This window comes from Macaca thibetana, chromosome 12 (genome assembly GCF_024542745.1).
Source record: "Macaca thibetana thibetana isolate TM-01 chromosome 12, ASM2454274v1, whole genome shotgun sequence".
Lineage (NCBI taxonomy): Eukaryota > Metazoa > Chordata > Mammalia > Primates > Cercopithecidae > Macaca > Macaca thibetana.
The window spans coordinates 73659151-73686223 of record NC_065589.1 but is presented as its reverse complement, the minus strand read 5'-3'; the positions used below and the strand labels follow the sequence as shown (position 1 = coordinate 73686223).

At 37.8% G+C, this 27073-nt stretch overlaps 1 protein-coding gene across 1 annotated transcript in view; it reads right to left on the bottom strand.

The window, feature by feature from the left end:
* The window catches only part of LRP2 (LDL receptor related protein 2), a 213535-nt gene that overhangs the window by 97058 nt on the left and 89404 nt on the right, over positions 1-27073 (bottom strand). The window contains exons 17-31 of the mRNA XM_050750442.1: positions 25895-26087; positions 24027-24152; positions 23010-23140; positions 20333-20470; positions 19666-19947; positions 17771-18010; positions 16483-16602; positions 16037-16153; positions 14038-14415; positions 12577-12825; positions 11157-11368; positions 10170-10354; positions 8579-8807; positions 6159-6336; positions 4466-4594 (exon numbers count right to left, since the gene is read on the bottom strand). Coding sequence (XP_050606399.1) covers positions 4466-4594; positions 6159-6336; positions 8579-8807; positions 10170-10354; positions 11157-11368; positions 12577-12825; positions 14038-14415; positions 16037-16153; positions 16483-16602; positions 17771-18010; positions 19666-19947; positions 20333-20470; positions 23010-23140; positions 24027-24152; positions 25895-26087 — 2907 coding nt within the window. The remainder of the gene's footprint in view (positions 1-4465; positions 4595-6158; positions 6337-8578; positions 8808-10169; positions 10355-11156; positions 11369-12576; positions 12826-14037; positions 14416-16036; positions 16154-16482; positions 16603-17770; positions 18011-19665; positions 19948-20332; positions 20471-23009; positions 23141-24026; positions 24153-25894; positions 26088-27073) is intronic.

Sequence of the window (27073 nt, the reverse complement as noted above, 5' to 3'; positions counted from 1 at the left end):
TGTGTCTGATTTGCTTATTATTGTGTCCCAGGGCCTGGTACTCAGAGCCTGGCATAAAATATTTGCCCAATAAATGTTTGCTAACTAAATGGATGACCACATGACTACATTAATGTAGAAGTGAATATGTAAATAGTATCTTCCAAAGTTCTCAAAACTGTCTACACATTGTAATTTAAACATTCCCATAATATCTTAAACTATCAGTTCACTTAGCCACCTTAACAGATAATAAAAGTTCCTTTTTCAGAAACAATTTAATCTTTATCCTGATCCCCATCAAAAGTGGGGTTTTAAAATTCCTCTCTGAGAAAAGGAAAACTTCTGAATCTAAGTTTTGTGTTAATCTAATATATGTATAAGATACATCACATATTAAGACAAAGTATAAAATGATTAATCATTACATAACTTTCATAAGCTAAACATGACGTTTTCATTATTTTTATAATCTGGGAAACTTTCCATCTTTAGCAGGATGACTTGGTCATTTTTTCTTCACTTATTTTCACATCTCATTAGCTTTTCCTTGTTCCTATCATTTCTATTACTGAGAAATAACCCGGTTTTTATTAACTTAGGACAAATTTAAATTTAGTCTAATGTAAATTTTGCAACTAGTAATGCTTTACATTTTTCAAGTACTGCAACGTATAGTCTTCCACAACAAGCCTGCAAAGTTGTTTTCAGCTGGAGCAAATGAGATTTGCAGGAGCTCTGTGACTTCTGCAGGAAACAGTAATAGGAGATGGACCCTGGCCCATTCACTTCCAAGCCCTTCCTCTCTCAGCTGCTCCACATTGCCTCTCTTCTGAACAACTGCAATTGCAATAAAAATCGCCTCTCATTGATTGAGAATGTGCGCCATACTGCATGCATCAGGTAAATATTTCCCTTAATTTATCTCCCTCAAGTTTCCTAAGTTTGTTTGCAGACAGGTCCTCCCTCAGTTTGCAAATAAGACACAAGGAAATCAAGCAATTTAAACAAGGTCACACAACCAGGCCTCCTGGACTCCAGAATCTACGTTTTTCATCACTACACTGCAAATACCGCAGGCCAGGTACTATTTATTGAGTATCAAATTACCACTCATTTCATTTGGTTTAACTGCAATTAAAAAAAAAAGCTAGATTATGAGTTTCAGCTGTACCAAGAAATTATCTTGCGATGATATTTAAGTATGTATTGATTATATGTTATTAATGTTCATTGGCTCAATAGAAACAATACTTCTGTCCCAGTTTTATGGGGGACTTTAAATTCTGACTCACTCAAAACCTGATTCTGTCCTTTTGAATGGCTCATCTCCCTTTGCTTAATTGGAGTAATTCTCAACCAAAGCATTGTTTAGGGCCTAAAAACTTTGCTTATCTCATCCATCATACATGGGCCTTCTTGACTCCTCCATGGCACTCTTCCCTTAAGCACCATCTGCTTCTACTCCTTCCTGGGGATCATGTCTCAAGCCCTTTATCTGATAACTGCTGGTGTACTGAGAACATTTACCACCGATGAACATTTGCAGGCAATGGACCAGAGAGTATGATCTCCTGTAACGCTGCGCTGGCTGAAACTGTGAGCGTCATGGTGGGGGATGATGCCAGGGGAGTAACAGAAAGGAAGTGGCCAGTAAGACAACAGGTAGCACAGGGAGGTGCCTGAAAAGTGCTATATGGAAAAGCAAAAAGAATTGATTTCACACACTGCACACATATCTAAGGAGCAAATGGGTAAAAAACAGAGGACTGGGGAAGGAACAAAAATGGATATTGGAGAGTTTGTCATTCACTCAACATTTACTGAGTGCCACCATGTACCATGAAGTGCCACAGGCAATAAGCATACATCTACAGGTAGAGGCTTTATCGTCAAGGAACATAGCATCTAGAGGGCAAGACCAAGTATACGAGCCCTTACAATTCATTATGACAATGGCACGAAGGGGTAGGCACAGAGGCATCTAGGGTTGCATGGAAAGGAGTTCAGGAGGTGGTGACAATTAAGTAGGTCAGTGTGTCTCTGTTTTTTGAAATTAAAGATCATCTCTTCATTTCTATTTTCCATGTCATAATCCCATTAATGTTAGTGTCAGCAGAGTCATGAAGACATTATAGTCAGGAATGGGAAATCAATGTTGTAATTGAATGACAATATATATGATCCCCAAACCTAGGTCCTCCTTAAGTCATACCCTGCACAAGCTGATCAGCACTGCAGCCTTCGCTGGAGCAAGGACAAGGAGTGTTCTCTTATCTTGCACAAAATCACTGAAGCAAGTGCCTTGTGCCCGAGACTGAGTCCGAAGTCTATTTGTATTTGGAGTAATTTTAGGGGTGCTGAGGTGATGTTTGGCTTGAGTTTTGTTTGTTTATTTGGTTTTGGCATTGTGAGGAATCTATTTTCTAAAGAATTTAAAAAGTCTCATACAGAGAAAGCACTCACTAGAACATAAAATTAGAAATAAACAGAACCATCTCATAATTGCCCTATCCAACTGTAACCACTATTGGCACTTGTGTGTTTTTGCTTCCAGATTTTTTTAATGCATGTTTTTACAGGGCCAATATTGTGCGATATCTGCTTATTTTACTTAACAGTATCACAGAAGCACTTCCACATATATTCCAGCCACTTAGTAAACACCAGTTTAAAAGCTATTCAACAGTCAAATCAAGTAAAATGTTTCCACCTATAAATGTTAACAAGTTTTCTAAACTTCTTGTTGGGAAAAAAGATGTGGAAACCTTTTTTCGGTTAACCTATATTGGCAATCAGTTACTCAGCTAGTGCTCTGAAACCAGCAGGGAAATCCTAAGAAAAAGTTCCTCTTCAGTAAAGTCAATCCATGAGAGAACCACTAGTGGAACTATCTGTGAAACAACAAAAGGTGCCATTTAAAATTAACACTTATCAATCATCATCAGAGTAATATTGATTACACCAACCCCCAATGTGCAGTTCAACAATCTTTTTGTGCTGAAAGAATGCTTTGTATCTGAAATGTCTACAGCCCAGTTTAATCTTCTCCTGAAAGACTCTAGGGACACACTAAATTAAACAATGTCAACCAGGATTAGGTACATAATGAGTCTCTGAGGAAAAATGGCAAATGCCAGTCCCTCTGTGAGAATTACCAATAATTAAAATCTTTCATCATGAAAGTATCATTGCACAATATTACATGCTGATGGAATTTGCTTTTCAGTAAGCCTACATCTGCATAATATCTAAACACTAAAAGTTTCCTGAATTTAGTATATATTTTCCATTCTAGATTAGGACTAGATTCCCTTCTAGATTACGACTCTATTATCTCTTAATTTAGGAATATGTGATAATTAAACATTTAAGTTGAACTTGTCTACAACAATTTTCATCAGTATCAAAATATATTCACTCACTTCACTGAGAAATGAAAGGGAACTTGGGTTTAGAGTAACTTCTTAGATTTTTAAGCAATAATAAATTATATTTTTAAGTGTATTATACACAAGTACACACTCCAGAAGAAATCTCTTTTGTGAACGAGCTGCAACTTTTCCTTCTTTTCTTACTCCCTTAAGTACTTGGTATAATCCTCCACATACTCTTCAATCGACCCAATAAAATATCTCTAGGATGAGATAAAGATTAAATTGCTCAAATAGTCACTTGTAATATCTCATACAGACACAATTCTCCTTCTTAAAGTATCAGATGGTAATAGTAACAGCACTGAAATTGGAGTCAGAAGACCCAGGCTAGAACACTCATCAACTATTGGTTATAAGAATGAAAATGAGACAATGGAACCAGGTGCAGTGGTTCCGGTCTGTAATCCCAGCACATTGGGAGGCTAAGGCAGGTGGATGGCCTGAGGGCAGAACTTGGAGACCAGCCTGGGCAACATGGCAAAACCCCATCTCTACAAAAAATACAAAAATTAGCCAGGTGTGGTGGTATGCGCCTCTAGTCTTATCTACTCAGGAGGCTGAGGTGGGAGAATCACATGGGCCTGGAAAGTGGAGGCTACAGTGAGCTATGATTACACTATTGCACTACAGCCTGGGCATCAGAGCAAGACCCTATCTGAAAAAAAAAAAAAGAGTGAGAAAGAGACAATGGACATGAAAAATGAAGCTGTACACAAACATTGAGAATGTTTACTTCTTAGGTGCAGAATTTGGAACTTCCCATTACCATGGCTTGTCAGAGAAGTCTAACTGTACCCAGGTGAGAGAAAATGTGAGGTTACAGATTGTTCAATCACATGCACAGATAACATTAGTTCCATATACAGAAACTATATTACAACCAAGGCACTCAGTGACATCACCCCATACAATACACATCATTCTGCAGACACCTGAGGAATCAAAGGACACAGCACACGTTCAGTCGCAATTGGGTTTAGAGTTTCCACTGCTTGGCACAAACTATGACCAGATCCGTCTTCAGAGCACACATAAGGCGCATACTATACCTCTCAAGCAATTCAGGAGATCAGGAGACAGACTCCATCCTGAAGGACAAACACAGGAGTAAAAATGGGGCCCCTGTGAGGAAAGCAGGCACAGATGGCTGCAGCGGGAAAAGGCACATGGATTCACAGCTGTATGAGAAAGAAAGAAAGCACCAGTGAGTGGAAAACCACCACATTAAAATCAAAACAGAGTCATGCTCTTAGCGTCCTCCCAGAGGCCTCAGTACTGAGGGGCTTAAGTACGTCGTTACCTCTGTTGTTTTCTTTTGTTTTGTTTTCACTGAACTACTTACACTTTCAACTTCCCTAGCATTAGGCTTTCAACTTAGAATTCATAACGGGCATGAGAGAGAAGAATGACTCAAGGTTACAGATCAATCCAGTCTAAAACTAGATTATGAACAAACAGCCACTGAATAATCTGGAACTTGTAATAGAAATATGATGCCAAGTAATCTGTCTCCTTGCCTGACCTAAAAGAGATCTTTTTGCATTAACATAAAAGTTGTGTGTTTGATGTGTGACCTTGTAGTTTACCTAGAGTTTTCCAGATTTGGTTAGATAATAATCTTTTATTTTTCTACTGATGATATCTCTGGGTGTCTCTGCACCTTGAAAATCAGGATTCTGTGTGGCCCCCCCACAGGATGTTCTATAGTCCTGTGTATTCTTATTACACATATCATGCTATTAATAGATTATTAATCCATCATTCACCAGAAAAATGGTAGGTACTCACTGTATACCAAACACCATTCTAAGCACTGGGGATGCTATAAAAGTGGAGTATATATTCGAGCAAAAAGGAACAGAACTAAACTGAGAGAGACAGCGAGAGAGATTTCAGAACATGAGGGTAAAGAGCAAAAGAATTATGAGGGGGTGGCTATTTTAGGTAGCGTGGTCAATGAGGGCCTCCCTGAGAAAGTGACATTTGGGTAGAATCCTAAATGACACGCTAAGCAACTCATGCAGAGATCTGGAAGAGAGATGTTCCAGGCAGAGGGAAGAGCTAGCGCAGAAGCTGAGAGGCGGGAGTCGCCTGCTGTGCTTTTAGACCGTAATGAAATCCAATGCGGCAACAGCGAGTGGGAGAAGAGAACAGGGAAATAGCAGCGACCACATGCTGAAGTGTGTGAGAAACAACGGCAGAGTTTTGAGAAGAGAGGGTTAAGTGAAGATCAAGTGACTTATTTCCCTCTCCCACCAGAAAGAACAGTACGGATGCCAAATCTTTCACCTAGCCACCCATACCATGCACTTTAGGACGGCTCGTGCTGGCTACAGCAGAGCACCTAGAAGGCAGTGCTGCCATAATAAACTAGTCCTAAAAGTAAGCTGCTTTCAATCACAGAGTGGTAGCGGTAAGAGGATCAAAGGCACTATCTGTTCTGTACTCCATTGGTCAGCTGAGGAAACGGAGACTCATGTGAGGGTCACAGAGGTAGTAGCCAAATGCTGAAATGATATAATTCAGATGTGCTGTTGTTATATCCAAGGTTTGAATTTTCCATGGTAAATAAAAGTAATGGCAATGTCAGGACTGGGGAAAGTATAGAGTGGGATGGTTTGTAAAGAGAAAAAGAAAATGTATTGCCCAAACAAATGGGTCTGTAACAGTGTGCATTTAGCATTCCCAGCGTCAGTGTTTTCCAAGCTACTCCCAGGCAGGAGGTTTCTCTGTACCACTCACAATTTGGTTGTTTCGAAGGATGAACTGCAACAATCCCAAGGGGCCATTGAATATTATACATTACAACTGACTGATTCCCTCCATGCCACTTGTTGGCTCGCATAACCCGACGAGTAGCACGGTCAGTCCAGTACACAGAGTCTTCAAAGAGAGTTAGAGCATAGGGATGCCGTATAATCTGTGAGGCAGAAAAGAACAGTGAGACCTCATCCAAAAATCAAAGCCAAGGTGCACTGAGTCAAAGAGGATATGTGCTCAAGCAGATGCTTTCCTTTAGCATGTCATTATTAAATAAAAACACAAGGAAGTCATGGTACAAAAGAGTGGCAAAAAATACACAATTCATCCTATATCCCACTAAACCATTCAAGATCCTTTCACATACACATGTCATTTATTCTTTATGTTTGTCTTGGTAATTACAGTGGGCATCTATTTTACAAATGAAAACAAAACTGAAGCACAAAAAGCAAGATGACTTATCAGGATCACCTACTAGTTAGAAGTTAGATGGAACTAGAGAGCTTAGAGACTCCTCATCTCCCACTCCCACACCCCAGACTTCACTCCATCATCAGCACCCTTGTGCCTGCTATTTCCACTGTCTTGTGCTGCCACTCACTGATTCACATCAATCTGTTACAGTTTAGGTGCATCTTTCCTTCAAGTCACAGCAACCATACAATGGCAATTTTTTCTTTTTTTAAAATTATTTTTTTTATTTATTTTTTTAAATTTTACTTTAGGTTCTGGGATACATGTGCAGAATGTGCAGGTTTGTTACATAGGTATACGCATGCCATGGCGGTTTGCTGCACCCATCAACCCATCATCTAGGTTTTAACACTCACATGCATTAGGTATTTGTTCTAATGCTCTCCCTCCCCTTGCCCCCCACCCACTGACAGGCCCCAGTGTAGATGTTCCCCTCCCTGTGTCCATGTGTTCTCATTGTTCAACTCTCACTTATAAGTGAGAACATGCGGTATTTGGTTTTCTGTTCTTGTGTTAGTTTGCTGAAAATGACGGCTTCCAGCTTCATCCATATCCCTACAAAGGACATGAACTCATTCTTTTTTATGGCTGCATAGTATTCCATGATGTATATGTCTATACATTTGGGTTAGTTCCAAGTCTTTGCTATTGTAAATAGTGCTGCAATAAACATATGTGTGCATGTGTCTTTACAGTAGAATGATTTATAATCTTTTGAGTATATACCCAGTAATGGGATTGCTAGGTCAAATGGTATTTCTGGTTCTAGATCCTTGAGGAACTGCCACACTATCTTCCACAATGGTTGAACTAATTTATATTCCACCAACATTGTAAAAGCATTCCTATTTTTAATCGGGTTCAATAATAGCTCTTTGATAAAATATGTATTTTCTTTATTTTCCCATTTAACTTGTGAAAATAAATTCATTAGAATTTATTGAATAAAAAATATTACATAAAGAACAGGACTGAGAAACATAAATCTAGTTTTTTTTTTTTTTTTGAAAACAGGGTCTCACTCTGTCACTCAGGCTGGAGTGCAGTGGCACAATCACAGCTCACTGCAGCCTTGACCTCCCTGGGCTCAGGCGATCCTCCCACCTCAGCCTCCCAAGTAGCCAGGACTATAGGCACACACCACCATGCCCAGCAAATTTTTTTTTTTTTTTTTTTTTGTAGAAATGGGGTTTTGCCATGTTACCAGGCTGGTCTTGAACTCCTGGGCTCAAGCAATCCACCAAACCTCAACCTCTCAAAGTGCTAGGATTACAGATGTGAGACAATGTGCCTGGCCAAGTTAAGTTATAAATTTTTACTTGACAATTTTTTTTTTTTTTTTTGAGACAGACTCTTACTCTGTCACCTGAGCTGGAGTGCAGTGATGCAGTCTCAGCTCACTGCAACCTCTGCCTCCCGGGCTCAAGCAATTCTCCTGTCTCAGCTTCCTGAGTAGCTAGGACTATAGGCGTGGACTACCACACTGGCTAATTTTTGTATTTTTAGTAGAGATGAGGTTTCACCATGTTGACCAGGCTGGTCTCAAACTCCTGACCTCAGGTGATCCACCCACCTCAGCCTCCCAAAGTGCTGGGATTACAGGCGTGAGTCACCACGCCCAGCCACTTGACACCATTTTTAAAGGTATAGAAGCAACAGATTCACATCTACAGCTCAACTAAATCACATGAGCTATAAAAATCCTCCCTGGACAAGGCACAATCTGACCATGAACTGGAATGAAAATATTCATTTTCCTGTTATTCATATGGGATAGACTGCGTCTCACTGTTGCTGGTATTTCCTGGATTGACCTGATATTGTCTATGACACAAAAATCAATTTTTTAGCTTTTCTGATACTCGTGTGATTTCTACCTATCCACAACTGTAGTTTTAATTTGGTTTTCCTCACCACCAACTTACCAAATCACTGGCTATCACCTGTCTCCGATGGTGTCCATTATAATCACAAAAGTCTATGTAATCAAGATAGGAGTCCATGAAGTAGAGCAGTCTGTTGGGGTAGTCAATAGTTAAGCCGCAGGGCCAGAAGATCTTGTCCTGGACAATGACAGTGCGCATGCTGCCGTCCATGCTAGCCCGCTCGATGCGAGGGTGGTGGCCCCAGTCAGACCAGAACAATAGATGCTCACTGGGAAAGGAAACGAGTTACCAATTGGAGGGGATGTATTTAAATATTTAAAATAACTGTCATTTTAAATAATACAACATCCTGTTTATGCCCTGCTTAAAATAAATAATCTCTGGTTCGAATATGTGCACAGAGTTTATTATTTCCTCTAAGCATCACAAAGTAAAACTGTCATAACACAATCATAACCCATCTGGGTATTTTTATAATATTTCATAAAACATGTAATACATAATGTCATAATGTAGTACATTATGACATTGAAACGTCTCAATGCCAATTCATGTTTGTTTATAATCCACAAATAGTTGATCTAGAAAAATCCACCTGTCCTTGTTTGTCTACCCTGTCATGTTTTTAGATAAGGAAATCAATTTATTCTTCATCACGGATTCATCATAAATTTCACTGGTGTGTAATACTTTACAATATCTAGGAAGTCAACATCACATTGAACATAACTTGCCTAATTTGCCGCCCTGCAGCTAAGAATCTAAGTTATCAAATATAAGTAAATTCAGGGAGAGAAGCCCTCAAAGATTTCCAAACACATGGGAGAATTTGTCTACCTTCCCTTTAGGACCAGTAGGCAAAAACTGCCTTCCTTATATGACTTAAAAGGGAGCTCTCATAAACTACATAAAACTGAAGCAGAAAAATCCAGCTTTTTTGCTGTATAATCATGAGTTATCAAAGTTACATCAAACTGGCCCCTCTATGGACTATTACTGCATGCAGTAATTAGAAACTTAATTTTTTTTTTTTTTTTTTTTTTTTTTTTTTTTTTTGAGACAGAGTCTTGTTTTGTCACCCAGGCTGGAGTGCAGTGGCATGATGTCCGCTCACTGCAAGCTCCGCTCCCCCAGGTTCATGCCATTCTCCTGCCTCAGCCTCCCGAGTAGCTGGGACTATAGGCGCCCACCACCATGCCTGGCTAATTCTCTTTGTATTTTTAGTAGAGACGGGGTTTCACCATGTTTGCCAGGATGATCTCGATCTCCTGACCTAGTGATCCGCCAGCCTCGGCCTCCCAAAGTGCTGGGATTACAGGTCTGAGCCATAACGTCTGGCCAGAAACTTAATTTTTAATTATATGACATTTTGAAAACAGTATTGCCAAGCTAATAAATCAATGTGATCTAAAAAAAAAGTAAACAATCAATTGCTCTTATATACTTTATGAAGAGGATAATTCAGATGAAGGAGACAGCAATACCCAGTTGGACACCTACCATGTTTAAACAAGGGATCATTTTAAATTTTGCAGATCAGCAACATGCATATCAGCTACATCATGTTATTGTTGTTTTTCCCTCATCATAACCATGTCAAGGCAACATAATTAAAAAAAAAAATTCTTACTTCATTCTGGGATCTAATGCTAGTCCTCTTGGATTTGTTAGGTTTTTACTAATCAGCACAGTCCTGTGGCTCCCATCAATTTTGGAGACTTCAATTGTTTCCAGAGCATAGTCTGTCCAGTAAAGATTACGACCTACCCAATCTATTGCAATAGTTTCAGTCAAGATGATGCTACTGTCAAATACCTAAAGACAAAAGTGAATAAAGACTGATTTCTAGAGCATATAAATGAATGCAAACATGGATATTATATAAAAATCTAGATTAAAACATCTAACTTGTCCTATAATTACTTGTCAGGATTAGAAAATTTTGTCCTCTCATGTAGCTAACCACCAAATCAACAGTAGGGTTTTCCGAGAAAAGTATACAAGATTTTGTCCCACTGAATATTCTAAGATAACTTCATTGTTGGGTTAGTGCATAGTTTCGTTTTGGTTTCAAAAGTTTTTGCAACTAAGCAAAAGCTCTATCCATCTGCTTAGTTGGCAACATTACGAAACGTTATAGTGTTTGCATGCAAAGAATAATATCTCTGTTAATTAAGCACCAATAATTACAAAATAAAGTTGTAAGAGGCAGAGGAAATGTAACTATCAGGAGCCAAGAAACTGAAATTCTGGGAGATGGATTGAGAAATATCACTAAATTAAAGTTAACAAAAGCAACCCCTTAACTTTCCTGCATTTTCCTCTGCTCTCATCCACAAGAAAAGACTGCAAAAGGAAACTTAAAGACATTGTGAGGTCTCTGCATCACTGACCTGGAATTCAGAATCATACATCTGCCTTCAGAGGCCACCCTCCTATTGAAAACAGCCATAAATTCGTAGTTATGAACATGCAAGTCTCTTGGGTGTTATGTGGCCCAGAAGGTACCATGAGAGCTACCCGGATGAGGTAGGGCCTTCTCTCACTGGTGAATAACAGCAAACAGACCCAAGACAGGGGAACTAGCCAGGCCAAAGGTCAACAGAAATGTACTTACTACTCTTCTGTCCGTTCCATTTTGAAACGCACTCCAGGTTTTACCCTGAGTTGCATCAGACCAAAAGATACGACCACTAATTGAATCAAAATCAACAGCTACAATGTAAGAACCATTCTCGACCAATGAATAGATATTGTGGACCTGGGAGGTGACACTGTCGGCAATAATTTTGTTCTGACTTGCCACAAGTAACAGCAGATTCTCAGATGCTGTTCAAGAAAAAAATGCAAAAATTTCAATGATACTGGGAGAAAACACAAAACAACTCTTTAAAACATTTGATTCAATACTTTTGGTAACAAAAAGAAGGTGTAATTCCAAACTATAGTAAGTTGGTGGGGAGGTGAGGAAGCCCCGTAAGAATGATTTTAATCACTTCATTCTTAACCTTAATAGTTAGCTGGTTTTCATGAGTCCTTAAAATAGACTATTTCCTGGGTTATATTTAAATGTTTCTAAATACTAGTCTAAAGGAGACTATGCTTACATTCTTCCTTTTACTGTATTTATTTTTGTACTTTGTTTATCTTCCTTACTATTTAATAGATTGTAGGCTTCTGGACAGCAGGAATCATGTCTTAAATATTTCTGTTTTCTGAGGCTCTCAACTATGGCAGAGTTCTAATTCTCCCAACACCCCGTCTCTTCTTTTTCTTTTCAGTAATAAAGCATGCCAAGTTTTAGCTTGGCACAGACTCTCCAGCCAGAGACATTTCTCTCCCTCCACTGAAGTTTGGATGACCACATGACTAAGTTCTGACCAATAGGATGTGAGTAGAAATTATGAATCAAATTTCAGGTCACATTCTAAAAAAGGAAGCTGCTTGCCTTCCACTTTCTCTTTCTCTGTCCTACTTTCTAAGAGAAGCTAAAGCCTGGAGCATTGGAACCCTTGATGTAAGTCACACGATGAGGATAACAGAGCAAACCCATGCCGTGGACTGTCTGACATCCAGACTCCTACTACATGTAAAAGAAAGAAACTTTCTGTTTTTGTTTTAGCTTCCTCTATTTGGTCACTTTGAAAGTGGTCAAATCAATGTCATAATACACAGTAAAAATCATTTTCTTATAGCAGAAACTGAATTAATATTGGTTGAATTCAATTAATGTAACATTATATAAAGATGCTTAACTATAGTATAGAAGTCATTTTAAATGATATGAAAGCCAATGACTTAAAAAATCATTGACTTGTATATGTTTTAACCTCTATTTTCCAAAATACACCAAGATTTTAATGTGTATTACCCCATTTAATCCTCACAAAAAATTGAGGTTTAAAGAGATTGCATAATCTTTCCAGGATTCAAGTCGATCTAACTCCTAATCAACATTGTCAAATGCCTACATGTGCCATTTGATTTTAAGCTCTGGGATGTGCTGATAAACTGGCTAGGGTTAATTCAGCAATTACCTGTAACTTTGCAAGTCCTCCCATCACTTTCTAACATGTAGCCTGTATCACATGCGCACCGGAAAGAACCTCTCATATTGTAACAGTGCTGGCTGCAAGAGCCTGGAATATCACATTCATCTATGTCTTCACAGGTCTTAGAATCATTGGCAAGTAAGAATCCCAATGGACATAGGCATTTCGCCCCAAAGGGCTCTTGAACACACTCGTGAGTACAACCACCATTGAAATCTGAGCAGCTGTTCCCATCTAGAAAAAAAGAAAGAGAATAATGAAGAAAGAAAATCAAGAATCTTTGCTTCTTTGATTCACTCTTACGCAACATTTATTATGCAGTCTCATGCCACCTTCAATACAATGCCCAGACAAGAGCTAAGTGCAGCATTCACTTGGGTGAGTTCCACAGGCTGTTCGGGGTTTGCTCTAATTTGCCTGAGGATTTACCATCCTTCATATCTATTGGAGTATGATCACCTTCTTCACTACAACCCGATAGTATAACTCCATTTAATGCAATGAGAACCCTTGGGAAAATATTGTTGACATCAAGGAAGAAAAGTGTCATTGATAGAGCATGCAAAGACACCTAAAATTGTTTCTCATTTTCCGCCTCTGAAATTCTTCTATCTATACAGAAATGGAAGACAGACAAACATTTAAGAAAAAAGACTAGAAAATCTATGAAGTGAACAAATCAAAGAGGAAAGGTCATTGAAACATTAGAGTACACAGATCCAATAACACATCATCATGCCTTAGTTTCAGGGCCAAAATGAAAATGCCTAAAGCTACCCTAAGACAGTTCACATGCCTGGGGATGCAAACGCCCTCTATTTCCATGTGTACTCTAACATATTTGTAAGAGTCATAACACAGACATGCATTAGAAAGGGAAGCGAGTTAATATAATCAGGATGTTTTCAGAACAAACACAACATATATGAAATCATAAGAATCTGAAATACTTCACAATCATACCTGGCTGGGGTTCATCTGAGAGTGAGCATTGATTAAAGAGGAAAGAAAGAAATGACAGTAATTAGGATTACATGCCAATCACAGCACTTTAATCACAGCAACACAAATCCCTGGACTTCATTTTTTTGTGACAAGTTCTGATTGAAATTAGAAAATATTAAAGTTAGAAAAATTAATAAGCACATTGCCAACAGAACCAAATTTAATTTGACAATCTAATGGCCTCAATTTAGTCTCATTTTTTGAAACAAAGACATAAAAAGAAGTAAAAACACATAACCAAGTACAAAAGATTTAATCAGAAAATTATCCAATGGTGATGTATTTGAATTCAATTATGGTTACCCCCTACACAGATGTGAACTCAGAGAGGAACTGAAATCCTTCCTACAAAGCTACACAGTGACTGTGACAATGGTGATGCACACCAGGCTACTGTTCAGAATGAGTTTATGGCCAGTAAACTGTGGTCAGGAAACTTACTGCAAAGTGGGGACTCATCTGTCCCATTGGGGCAGTCAAAGATGCCATCACACACTACACTCAGATTCACACAGATGTTATGGCCAAGACACTGCCATTGCCAACTAGGACAGCGAAAGGGCTGAGTAGGGCAGTCCTTCTCATCACTCATATCCCCGCAGTCATTGTCCCGATCACAGAGCCATGCCCTGTGGATGCAGTTTCCGTTGTCACAGTGGAAATATGATGAAGGGCAAGTCTTGGGGACACAGGCATTGTGCTCATCAGATCCATAGAGGCAGTCTGGATGCCCATCGCACTCCCAGAAGTTCGGGATGCAGATGCCATCTTCTTGGCACTGAAATTCATCTGAGTGGCACATACCAGGAGGCCTGGTTGCTAGAAGGAAAACATGGGGAAAATGGGCTTGTGAATGTAATTTGTGATCCCTTTTATAGCCTACACTTAGAGGAAATTATTTTGGATCCAACAGTAGGTTTATAGTAATGACTATGACCAAATTAATATTGAAGGCTAAATGATATAGAGTCTTCTCCCACATCTTAGTACATGGAAACATTTCTGTGGCAACTAGTGCATCTGACAACAAACGAAGTACAGAATGCACAACTGCTGACTGGCAGATAAGTACCTGTGTCAAAAGAACATTCTGTTTCCTTTTCCTGTGTTTCTAATGTTCTTCCAATTGCAGATTCGATACTAAAGTTTATCTATCTTTCTATGAAAGAATCACTAGAACATTACAATACAGCTTAAATAGCTATGATTACTTTGAACTTCATGTGTTTAATATCATGTTTGGGTGTTACTATTTTCCCTCAGATGAACTATATCCAATGAAACCAGCACACACTAAGTAAAACTAAAGGTAATGGTAAATACTCAATTCTTTGCAAACTTTCCACTGTTCATCGAGCAATCCTGGAGAGATAGGTAAGAACCGCTTCCCTATTTCACAGGGGTAAACCAAAACTCTCTACCAGGGATCTCACAGGGCAACAGCAAGCCAGCACCAATTGACAGTTTAACCTCAGTTCATCACAGAATTTTATGTTTTTAATGTGAAACAGGAAAATTAGTGATTAGGAATTTCTAGATGTTGTGCAAACTATAAAGTGTATAAGCATTTTATTTAACTTTTCATTTTAATCCATGGCTTTTTACACTACCTTTCTGATGCAGGAGGAAAAATCATGAAAATTTACTTTTTATGGTCTGAAACACCATTGTTCAAACAAATAATCAACTCACTGATGAGTTTTTGCAAGTCTAAAATTCATTTAAAACGAAAAGTGGGCAAATAACAAATCATGTGAGTATAGGTTTCCAGTCCGTGAAGATTATAGATCCATCAGAATTATATTGTATGAAGTCCTACTTGAATCCTCCAACTGGAAGAAATTTCTCTTCTCTGAACCTCCATAGAATTTTGTCTGTGCCATTTCTAAGACCCTTGTAACTGTCTATCTTGCTTAATTGTCTCTTGCCTTCTATAATCTCCCTTACCAGAGTCTAAGGACAAAGGCCAAAAATAACATCTTAGCAGATATTCAACACATAATAGCACAAAGAATGAATTCATCAGAGTCAATACTAAATACAGCTCCATACCATTCCTACACCATGATTTGAGCTCTCTTCTGAAACTTAAAAGAAACCAGTAAAATATCTTTATACGGAGTAGAACCTCAAAAGTTTAAACCCACTAACGTGGGAAGTCCTAAGAAAAACTAAAAATAAAAACAAAAATATCTAAGGAACATTTAGCCCATCTAAGACGCTATTTGAAGTGTCCATTTATACAACCACTTGATTCGCTAATTACACATTATATGGCAATGTCTACTCAATTTTACTGTATGTTCAATACTGCATTCCTTTGAGGATACTTTCCCCCAGTTTGTCTGAGTTAGGGAAAATGTGTGGCAATATCAATATAAATACTGGCAAAAATGAAATGACCCCTTTGTCTGAAACATGCTGGGTTTGTGTTACTTACGACAGCCTGCTTCATCCGAGTTGTCACTGCAGTCAAAAACACCATCACAACGATTCGTGACGCTAATACATTTATCCCCACTGGCACACTTGAATTGAGAAGCAGTACAGTTTAATACTAAGAATGAAAGAGAAAAGCATTAGAAATTAACTCAGGGCTAAAATGACTAAACACTGAGATTTTTCTTTTTTGTTGTTATACTTTAAGTTCTGGAGTACATATGCAGAAGGTGCAGGTTTGTTATACAGGTATACATGTGCCATGGTGGTTTGCTGTACCCATCAACCCATAATCTACATTAGGTATTTCTCCTAATGCTATCCCTCCCCCATCCTCCACCCCACAACACGCCCCGGTGTGTTATGTTCCCCTCCCTCTGTCCACGTGTTAACACTGAGATTTTTCTAAATAAACACTGTGAATAAAAACAAAAGCAATGCACTTACCACAGCCAACCTCATCAGATCCATCAACACAATCCTTGTCCCCATCACAGACAAAAGATAGGTCAATACATCGATGGTTGGGGCAATTAAACTGACTAGGCTGGCATATCTCTGTCGAATCTAATGTCATCCGAAAACAAAACCAACAAGTTTATTTCCTGTGCAACAAGTACCAGAGTCAAACTAAAAATGGCTAAATAGCTACAGAAGTTATCTCAATTGTACATGGGTTCAAAATTCTTTCAAATCAGCCACACTATCAAAGTCAGCTAAGCAAAAAACTCAAAACTAGGATAGGTTTTAGAATTGAGAATAAAAGATTACAGGGCAGAGTCAGAAACTGTTATTACACCTTGGAAAATAGACCACATTTAGAAAGTAAGCATCATGTGCTTGGACTGGGACTACATTTAACGAATACTACGAAGTCCATGACTCTAGACCAAAGCCAAGCAATGGAGCCCAATTAGGCAACAAAACCAGCATGATCCACATGCCTAGTAGCAACAGTGTGTAGATAGACCCCCCAAACTGGATGTAAAAGTCTAAACAGAACAACTCTAAAAACCAGGGTCCTATCTTGCTGTTAAGACCATAGCCTTGGAGTCGGATGCAGTGGCTGGCCCCACCCAAAACATGAAATTATATTAAACACAGACTTACAGGGTATGAAAGCTAGAAGGGATCTTAAAGCTCATCTATTCCAAATGATAGTGACTTGTCTAGTCGTGCAACCAGAACTAGAACTTAGCCCAGGGAACTATGCTCCATCTTAAACTATTATTGAAGACATGAAATAAAACAACAAGCTAAAGGAAAGCAGAACTGGCAAGATGGAAAACAGGTGGATAAGATCAATGGAAATTTAAATTTTCTGTGCCTCTTTATTTTGATGTCTTTTTGCTTGTACTAAATGAAAAAGAAACATCAACAGCCAAAGGTCTGGATATGTCTATGTGACTTTTAATATTGTTTTAAATATATAAATAGATAGTTGAGGGATTTTCACTTTTTCAATTCCTATCTGAATTGAAATGTTTGGCATCAGAGGCAGTCCTTGCTTTGCTTCCATAGAACTCAATACTTACAGGTGGACTCTAAGCATCCCATGTGCAGGCACATGCCTTTATCCTTATAACCTAGCGATACAGAGATTGACAAGTGGAATAGAAGTACTAAAGAGACAATGAAAATTGTATGAGCCTTAGAGGAGAGAATGCAAGGCTGTTTGGTTGTTGAAGTCTATTTACAAGGCTGACCAACCAAGAGAAACCAGTTCAAAACTTACTGCAGTTCTTTTCATCAGATCCATCCCCACAATCATTGTCTGTGTCACAGACCCAGTTCTTTGAGATACACTGGTGATTATCACAGGTGTACTGGGTGTCAAGGCAGGAAGCAGGTGCGTGGGTGGGGCAGTTGTGCTCATCACTGCCATCCACACAGTCGTTGCGCTTGTCACAGCGCCAGTGTGCAGGAATGCACTCCCCATTGCCACAGGTGAACGCCGAAGATGAACAGGTATTATCTACAATAGTAACAAACTGGTTATGAACAAACTCATTTTTACAGACTTTTAAATGAGTTCTTGCCTTGTAAAGGCTCAGTTCACCTTTTATAATGGAGGCATTGTATATAATAAGGAGAAATGTTCATCAAGTGATGTCATCATCATTAACATTATTATTAGCTGGCATTTATTTGGTATTTATCATAGAAAAGGCATTTTTCTAAGTTATGCACACACACATCATATAAGTTTGCTTTAAATCCTCACAAGAATACTATAAAGTACATATAATTGTCTGCATTTTACAGATAAGGAAATTGAGGCTTTGAGAGATTTAGGAACCTGCCTATGATTCACACTCTGGTTGGACTGACTCTAAAGCTCATCCTTAACTTTCAAGCTGTTACTTCCTCCAACCACAATTTCAAATTCAGACTATAGAAAGCTTGAAAATGTGTCATATGAAAAGTGAAAATAGATAAAACATTAAGGTAAAATGTTGTGCTCTTAGAAACAAGAAGATAATACACAAAAAGATGAACATTTAAGAAATTTCAGAAAAATGTACAAGTGAGCACTTTACTCTTTCAAATCTGTCACTCCTCTTTCTCTCCAAAAGAAAAGTTATTATTAGTATTAATTTCGCCTTGATAGAGATTTCTGAGATTTCAACTGTCCTCTATCTTTTTTTTAATTTGAATGTAATACTTTTGCCTTCTGCAATAGTGTTTATTAGGCCTCAAACTATATAGACTAGATTACCATCAAAAGAAGAATATAAAGGTTAAGATCACCATTTCATTTTTAATTTATTTTACTCTAACATGGGGGAAAAGGAATATAACACATGATATTTTCCAAAGGCTATGATTGCAAGTAGTTATTATGTGATACTATTGCCTCAGTTGCTGAAGGTTAGGTCTAGTTTATTTTCGTTGTTGTTGTTTGTTGGCTTATTTTTTTGAGTCAGGGCTTCACTCTGTTGCACAGGCTGAAGTACAGTGGCACAGTCTTGGCTAACTGCAGCCTCAACCTCCCCAGCTCAAGCAACTCTCCCACGTTAGCTTCCTAAGTACAAATGTTTGTATTTTACAAATTTTGTGAAAATACAAAATACAAATTAGCTGGATGTGGTGACATGTGCCTGTGGTCCCAGCTACTTGTAATTTTGTTTTTTTTTTTTTTGTATTTCGTAATTTTGTATTTTGTAATAGCCCCAGCTATTTGGAATTTTGTATTTTTTTGTAGAGACTGGGTTTCATCATGTTTCCCAGACTGGTCTCAAACTTCTGGACTCAAGCAATCCTCCTGTCTCGGCCTCCCAAAATGCTGGAATTACAGGCATGAGCCACCTTGCCTGGCCAGATCTAGTTTATTTCGATTTGACTTTTTGAGGAGTTTGCCAAGACATAATGACTGCATTGGTCCAAACAGCCAATGTCAAAGAAAAAAATTGTTGAAGATAGTCTAAATCAAGGCTAGAAACCATCCATAACATTATGAATGAAATTTCTTGCTTAGCTTTCTAAAAGCCTTCAAAGTACTTGTCAAGAATCTGAAATTCTAAAAGATATTTTTTCCCATATAAATAGCCCAAGCTTTTATTTATTTTCCTTAAAACCCACCTCTACTCTATTCATCCCAGGAAATATCGCCAGTGCACAGCTACTTACTAAGTGTGCCACATAGTTGCTCATCACTGTTATCATGACAGTCGTTGACTCCATCACAGCGATAGTAACTGGGCACACATCTGCCATTTTTACAGGGGAAGGAGAATATGCCACACTGCTCCGTGGGTGGTTCATTGGTTGGGTCCCCCTCGCATGTCAAGTGATTGGAAGCCAGCCTCATTCCATAAGGGCACCCACACACTCGCTGGAAATTTGGCACTGGGAAGCAGAAGTGGCTGCAGTCACCGTTAGGATGCGTGGGTTGATTACAGGCGTTAGAACCTGCAAAAGCCAAGCCCCAAGGGAGTCAGTCATGTACATTTTCACTAGGTGGGTCACGGGTTTGATTTGTGAAGGAAAACAAATGGGACAAAACATTTTTCAGACCCAATACTAAAAAGTAGCTTCCTCTTGGAAATCAACCTGCCAAATACAACACTCCATTTAGGTAAGGAAAAGTCCCAAAATGTGTTTTTCCTGACAATGTTTAAGGCTAGCAGCATTGAACAGAGATTCAAAGTCTTACACTCTTAGATTATGTGAATGACAAGAATATAAAACTATCAGGAGCTAGACCTTCAAGTAATAAGTACTTAAAAAGAACAGGAGCCACTATAACAAATAAATAAACCCATACCAAAAAACCCAAAAAACTGGGCAATCTCACCAGTCTGGATGTTGACATCATATGATTTCAAATGCAGTATGTAAGCAATGCCACTTCGGATAACTGTCATTTCTCCACCATCTGCTTTCCTGACTCGGATAATGGCACCCAGTCTCCAGTCAGTAAAAAATAAATGCTCTGAGAAGAAACATGGGTAGATTAATGTTTTCAGTCACAGCTAACTTATAAATAAATCACTTGAGAAAATGCAATAGGCTTGTAATGCTTCTTGCAGATCTGATCATCTCCCCCATAAATATCTGTAATATGTTTCTGTTACCATTTTCCATGACTTGTTACACCCTAGTAATGCTCTGTGGAAGTCTGTATGTTAATAATACCAGGGTTCAGGTTCAGGCAAGCACATATGGAGTTTTATGATGGCATTTAGTAGCAATTGGGTTTAGTTCTGCATAGGTAATAGTGAAAATAAGAATCAGAGAATTCTTCTACAGAGCAACTCAATGAGGCCTCACAGGTCTGCGCCCGCTAAAGCACTCACCTGCTGAGTGCTCTTAGGCAAATACTACACTTTGTGAAGGAGACAGTCTGAATCATTCCTGAGATCCTTCCCAGGTCAAACAGTTCATATTGTATGTTTTAATGACAGTGCTTATATTGTATTTTTTCCCCTTGACTTAAATAAGAAGCCGTTGAGAAGGAAAAGTACAGGTCTAGATCAAAAAGGAACTTTTATTGTATGTTTGAGGATCAATAAAAATCTCAACACAAGTGTGCGTTCACCTATAACCACACTACTAATGTTCCATGATGCTCAGAACAGTAAGAGAGAGGCAACGTAAGATTCTAAACAACAAAAATTTAATCATGTTCACTTTACACTAACTACTGCAGCAGGAAAGTAAACATATTTTTAAAAGAAAGAATTGCATCAACGTGGATTTTCTCTTTAATGATAGTTTAACTAGAAAACCCTAATTAATCAGAAAATGCTTAAGATGTCGTAAATTTTATTCGACCAATTTCCTTATCCATGCTCTAATCAATGACCAGTCAGTCATTGGACTCCCTGAATCTTTCTAGAAACTGGCAATCCCAGTCCCACTACTCACAAAGGTATCCTAATATACTTGAATAAGTAAGGAGTTCAATAAATCTTTTAGTTCTGTGTGGTGCACAATCAAGAAGATCTAGCCCTTTAGTAAAAAGGTACACAATTTCTCTGGTGTTGCACAACAAAAGAACTTTCCAAAAGAAATTCACAATAAATGACAATGTTGAAAGAAACAAATAATTATTGCTATTTTGGGAATGTTGTGTTGCCCTCATGGGTATGCATTCAATTTTTTTCATACTGATGAAACCAAAAGATACTAAAACTACATTTTCTTGAATCCCAAAACATCCCATCCCAGAGCAGAGAAAATTCAACATTTTTATAATGTTTCTATGTGACAGCAAATAGCATGTGTCTGACATCATTAGTAAAAGGGAGTAAATGGATGGCGGCGGCAGGAGGGGGACGGGAGGAGTATTTATAATTAACTCATCAAAAATCTCATGAGCATTTTTTAAATACCACATACTCCTCCACAGATAAACAGACAGCAGGACAAGATATGCAATATACTTACTAACTATTCATTCCACACATACATTCTATGCATGTGAGAAAGTCTTTGATTTATAGTGAGTGTCTAGTCTTTTCAAGCACTATGTTAATTATTCAAAGTAGGAGGTTTCAACCAGGGACACAACTAGCATATACACAGGGCTTTTGGTAGACCTAAACAAAACATGACCCCTCTAACTAGAGTAATCATGGTTTGTCAAACAGACCCAGGATAGATTTCAGTCTCTCCTCACCCTCTTGGCCTAGCATTTTTATGCAGTGCACAAGCTGTACAACCATTCACAGAGCTCCTGTTTTCAAGACTAAGCAAACCACCTGTTTCATGGTACCAGGCTATATTCTTATTCCCAGCAACTCAACTCACAACAGCAAGCCTACGCTCAAATGGGGAGCTGAGAAGGCAGGCGAGCATTGGCTGTGCTCATTGTGACTGTAGTTCCCCAGAATTCATGTTTCCCAGCAATTTTCACTAGTAGCATGAAATTATTTGGAAAGGTTGATGAAAAAACAATTATGTCTCACTGTTCTTCGTAAAGCATAACCTAACACTTCTATAAAACAAAGATGATGTCAGTTCTCCAACATTTTGAATAAAAAAGTTTCAAAGCCATTCAGTGAATATATAGTTGATGAATACGTGTAATCGTTTTTTCCATAAGGATCTCTAATGAGATTCTTACAAACACTGGAGAATAATGAAATGCACAATGATGACTATAAACAGCTCTTGCTGTTTTATTCTTGAAAATGAAGGCAGTAATTTACTGTTTCTTCATGTGAAACTTGTATAACTAAGTAGTTGGGATGTTGAATGGTATAATACATGTAATCTACAAAGTGCTACACCCATATACATTGTCAACATTATACAAATATATGCAAAACAAAAATCACACTCTAAAAATGAAATACAGCATCAACAAACCGAATGTTTTGTCTATATATAATAGCGCTATTTAAAATTTTTTCATTTTAAAGTGGCCAGCTTTTCTGGGATTGTGAGAATGCCACATGAGGATGAGTTTACTGTTGTAACTTGCAATGTGTAAAAACAATACATACCTTTATTGCTTTAAAACATACCTCCAAAGATGGCAAGTCCAAATGCATGTGTCATCTGCTCTATGTGGCCCAGTCTTCTTCTGTCTAAACCATCAAAGGTGCTGTGCTCAATTTTATCAAAATAGGCATCTACCCAGTATAATCGTGAAGCACTAAAATAATAAAATGTTTAATTATCTCTTATCCAAAAACTATCAGAGCACCCTTCACACAAAGGGCATTCAGAAACAGTAGGGTCAGTTCACACATTTATTAAACAAAGTTTTTAAAATTTAAATTATATTTATTAAAAATTTAATAGTTTTATGTCCCCCAGAAAGAGACAGCTACTTTCATGAAGTGACTTTCAATCAATTGTCTTAGAAAACTTAAAATGTTGCTATCTTTGAGCCAGAAATTTTATTTTCTCCTTGTGAAATCAACAAGTTAAGAAAAACATTGGTAGTAATCTATGTTTAAAAAGTTAATATATTTCTTCCCTTTTTTTCTCCCATAAGTTACTTTGGCATTTTCATCTTTATAAGCTTATTTACTCTATTCCTTTTCCTATGTTCCCAGATAGATCATCAATTTCTTGAGATCCATATCTTATACTTTCAAAGTTCTCCCAAAGTGCATGTAAGCAAATGTGCATTTGTTGATTAATTGACTCCAAAGATTTCCTAAACTCAAGACGCTCCCTGTAAGAAATTACATACAACCTACAGTTCATCAAATCTGTACCCTACTTCCAATGGGGCTTGGGACCCACCACCCCCATCTTAAGTTTCCACTAAATCTTATCATTCAGCTTTCTCTAGTAATTTTCTCAGAATACTCATGAATTAATTAGTTTTCACCCCAGCAGTAGCTGGCCAACTATGTTTATGTTCTTTGTGTTCTTATTCAATATCCTTTTCCCATCACCAATTAATTATTTAAAATTCCACAAGGGCAAGCAGTACCAGTTTCCTTACTTCATCGTATCACCCAACCTGCCTCATTATGTGTTCTGCAGTAAAAGGGAACTAAGTAACGGGGATGATGATGCCGACTTACGCCCAATCAATGGCCAAGCCATTGGGCCATCCAAGAGTAGTGTTTACTATAGGCAAGAGGTGAGATCCATCACTCCATGCTCTCATAATTTTAGCAGGACGGAACCAATCAGTGAAGAATAGATACCTAGAAAAAGCAGTAGTAAGTCAAGGCTGTTAACACTGGGACAAACTACACGATTTCCAGAGATTTAGAACAAACAGATTCTCCAGATACTGCAATTAATTTCATTTTCTTTATATGCTATCGAGCTTAACATATTTAGTGTATAACTGACATAATTGTCAGTTAAAATTTAGTTGTCAACATGTAACCAAAGTCACAAACACAAATGGCATTTAAATGGGCGTTGAGAGAAGAGAACTACTGTCTTAGATTTTAGGACCTAAAACTATTGTCACCCAACGTATTCTCTAACAAGACACAATTCAGGTTACCTATTAATATTCCATGTTGTTAAAATAAAGTAATAAACAACAAGCAGAACAAGAAAACAGATTTCAATCTCTTTCTCTCTGGATTAAACATTCAGGATCTTCTAGTCATTCTTGCATAAGAAATTGATACATTTGCAGGAAAGCATTCATCTCAGATGAAGAAAGCATCCAAATCAATGCAACGCAAACAGTAACTGACCAAGGCATTTTTTCAATATTCTAAAGAGTGGGAAAAAGACAAGTCTAGAGGCAAAAACAAACAAACAAACAAAAAAAACACCTTTTTCTCTTTTATGATATCCAGAGGAATCAAAATTAGTCTTTTCCAAAATGTAACTTTCTGAAATGTAACTACTTCATATCATTTTAAACAAGAGTCATCAGGAAAGGAACTCAACAGTTTTTCAAAACCAAAGGCCAACAGTTTGAGTTAAGACAAATCCATTTAAAAAATCAACTGTTTAACTTGCTATAGGGCAATGAAATTTCTTATCAATAATAACATCAGTTTTGAAATGTGTCTCTCTTATTATCTTACAGAGAGAAAATTAAAGCAGACACTCTAGATGCAGCAAACAGACTTTTTTTAGGCACACAGGCATTCCAGTCAGACAGGTCTGGAATTTGAATACTGACTGTTGCCTAATAGCTGCGGGCTCTTTCACAAGTCACTTTATCTCACTGGGTCTTAGATTCATTCTCTCTAAAATGGGTATTTACACATACCTCCTTCACAAACTAGCTTTGGGATCTGATGAGATTATATACCTAATGGAAGCACAGGGATGGATGTTCCCTGGGTAATCAGGCGTTAGTGAGTTACCGGCCATCTTTTTTATCATTCCACTCATATACAACACATAGCTCAGATTTGTTCTAAATAAACACAGTAGCTGTTAAACATATGTAAATAAGAAAGGTAAGAACCAAAAAGGAATTCTGTGAAGTCTTCTGTCTTTCCTTGTTTGGCACCACCATTTATAGAACGGTAAAACATGAAACTCTGTGGTCTGAAAAACTTTTTATTCTGAAAACTACTGAATGATTAAGCAAGTTTTGCTAAGCTTATATCAATATATTAAAGCAGAGAAAGAATTTGGATCTTTCCTGTCAATTCTGTTGCCTATTCACTCCTTCGCTACTAAATCTCTATCACATTGTTTGGTCCTCTGCAGCTGTGAAAAAAACTACACTTCAGTGAAGACTGGGAAAGCCAAAAGTTAGAAGAAATGTTTTGGGTTTAAAAACAATTTTTTTACTCCCACAAAATAAAGCTTTTTGAAGGAAAAAAGAAATAAAATTTAAGGTGATTTCAACTTATGCGGTTCAATCTTATATTTGCTGAACTTACCAAATTCCTAGGGCATCACTTTTCAATGACTGTAAAAGACATACAGTTTCAAGCTCTTAGGAAAACATGAACACACTTACCCGGCAAAAGGATGAACTACCACTGATCGGGGGTTATTTAAATACTGAACTACTGTTCGTCTCATTTTATCAGCTAGCCTCATGACACTGATACTTTTGTAATGAGAGTCTGTCCAATAGAGATTCTTTGAAATCCAATCGAAAGCCAAACTTTCAACGTTTTCCACCCTGTTAGCTGCGAGAATTTCTCTTCCTGTAAGTTAAAATATGGACATGTTTTAAACTAAGTATATTTTGTAAGACATCAATTTTCCTACTAATGCATATTGAAATTTTGTGTCAGAGTTGGAGCATATTTCAGGAACACATGTGGAATTCTTTTTTTAAAAAAAAACTCTGTAAGCTGCTGAGCAGTAACATGAGATAAACTTAGAATCTATCCATTCCTCAAACTTTGGATCTCAAAGAGTAGATATGATACTGACAAACAGAACCAGGAATGGTATGGCCTGGATTTACTCCCATGTGCAACCTTCCAGAAAAAAATTTCTCACTGCAGAATATCTGAAGAAGAGATACCTGAGTTCACCTACTACCACCAGGAGACGGCTCTGATAAGCTGACACCACCAGGTACGACCTGAGGGTAACCTTGAGGTATCACCGCCCAACCCTCTCATCAACAGTCTTCCACAGTCACAAAGTTGCCAAGTTTGGAAAAGACCAGCAGAGATACCAGAAAGGAAATCAGAACTGATTTAAAAAAAAAAAAAAAAAAAAAAAAAAAAAACCACACTTTCCTCTTTATGGAGTTGTTATGCCTTCTTTTCCCCTCTTTTTTCTTTTTTTCACTAAAGAAAATCTGAATCAGAATAAACAGCCATACCTCTTTCTTTTGCGGTAGGAAGAAAAAAAAATCTTACTACTTTTTCTCTTCATTTATACAGCAAATTGTGAAAAGAAAGTTCTCTGTGTGATAGACAACCAACTATATATTTAGAAAACACAGTATTGCTAATACTGTTAATAATTACAGCTTAGATTAAATGAGCACTTACTAGGAGGCAGAAACTGGACCAAGTACTCTACATGGATTCATCCATCCTCACAGCCACTCAATCAAATAGACATTAGTATCGCTCCTATTCTACAGACGAGGGAACCAAGTCAAAGAGAAGTTAAGCATCTGGAAAAAAGTGTGGACACCACCCTCAAGGTAATTCATAGTGAGGTGGTGAAA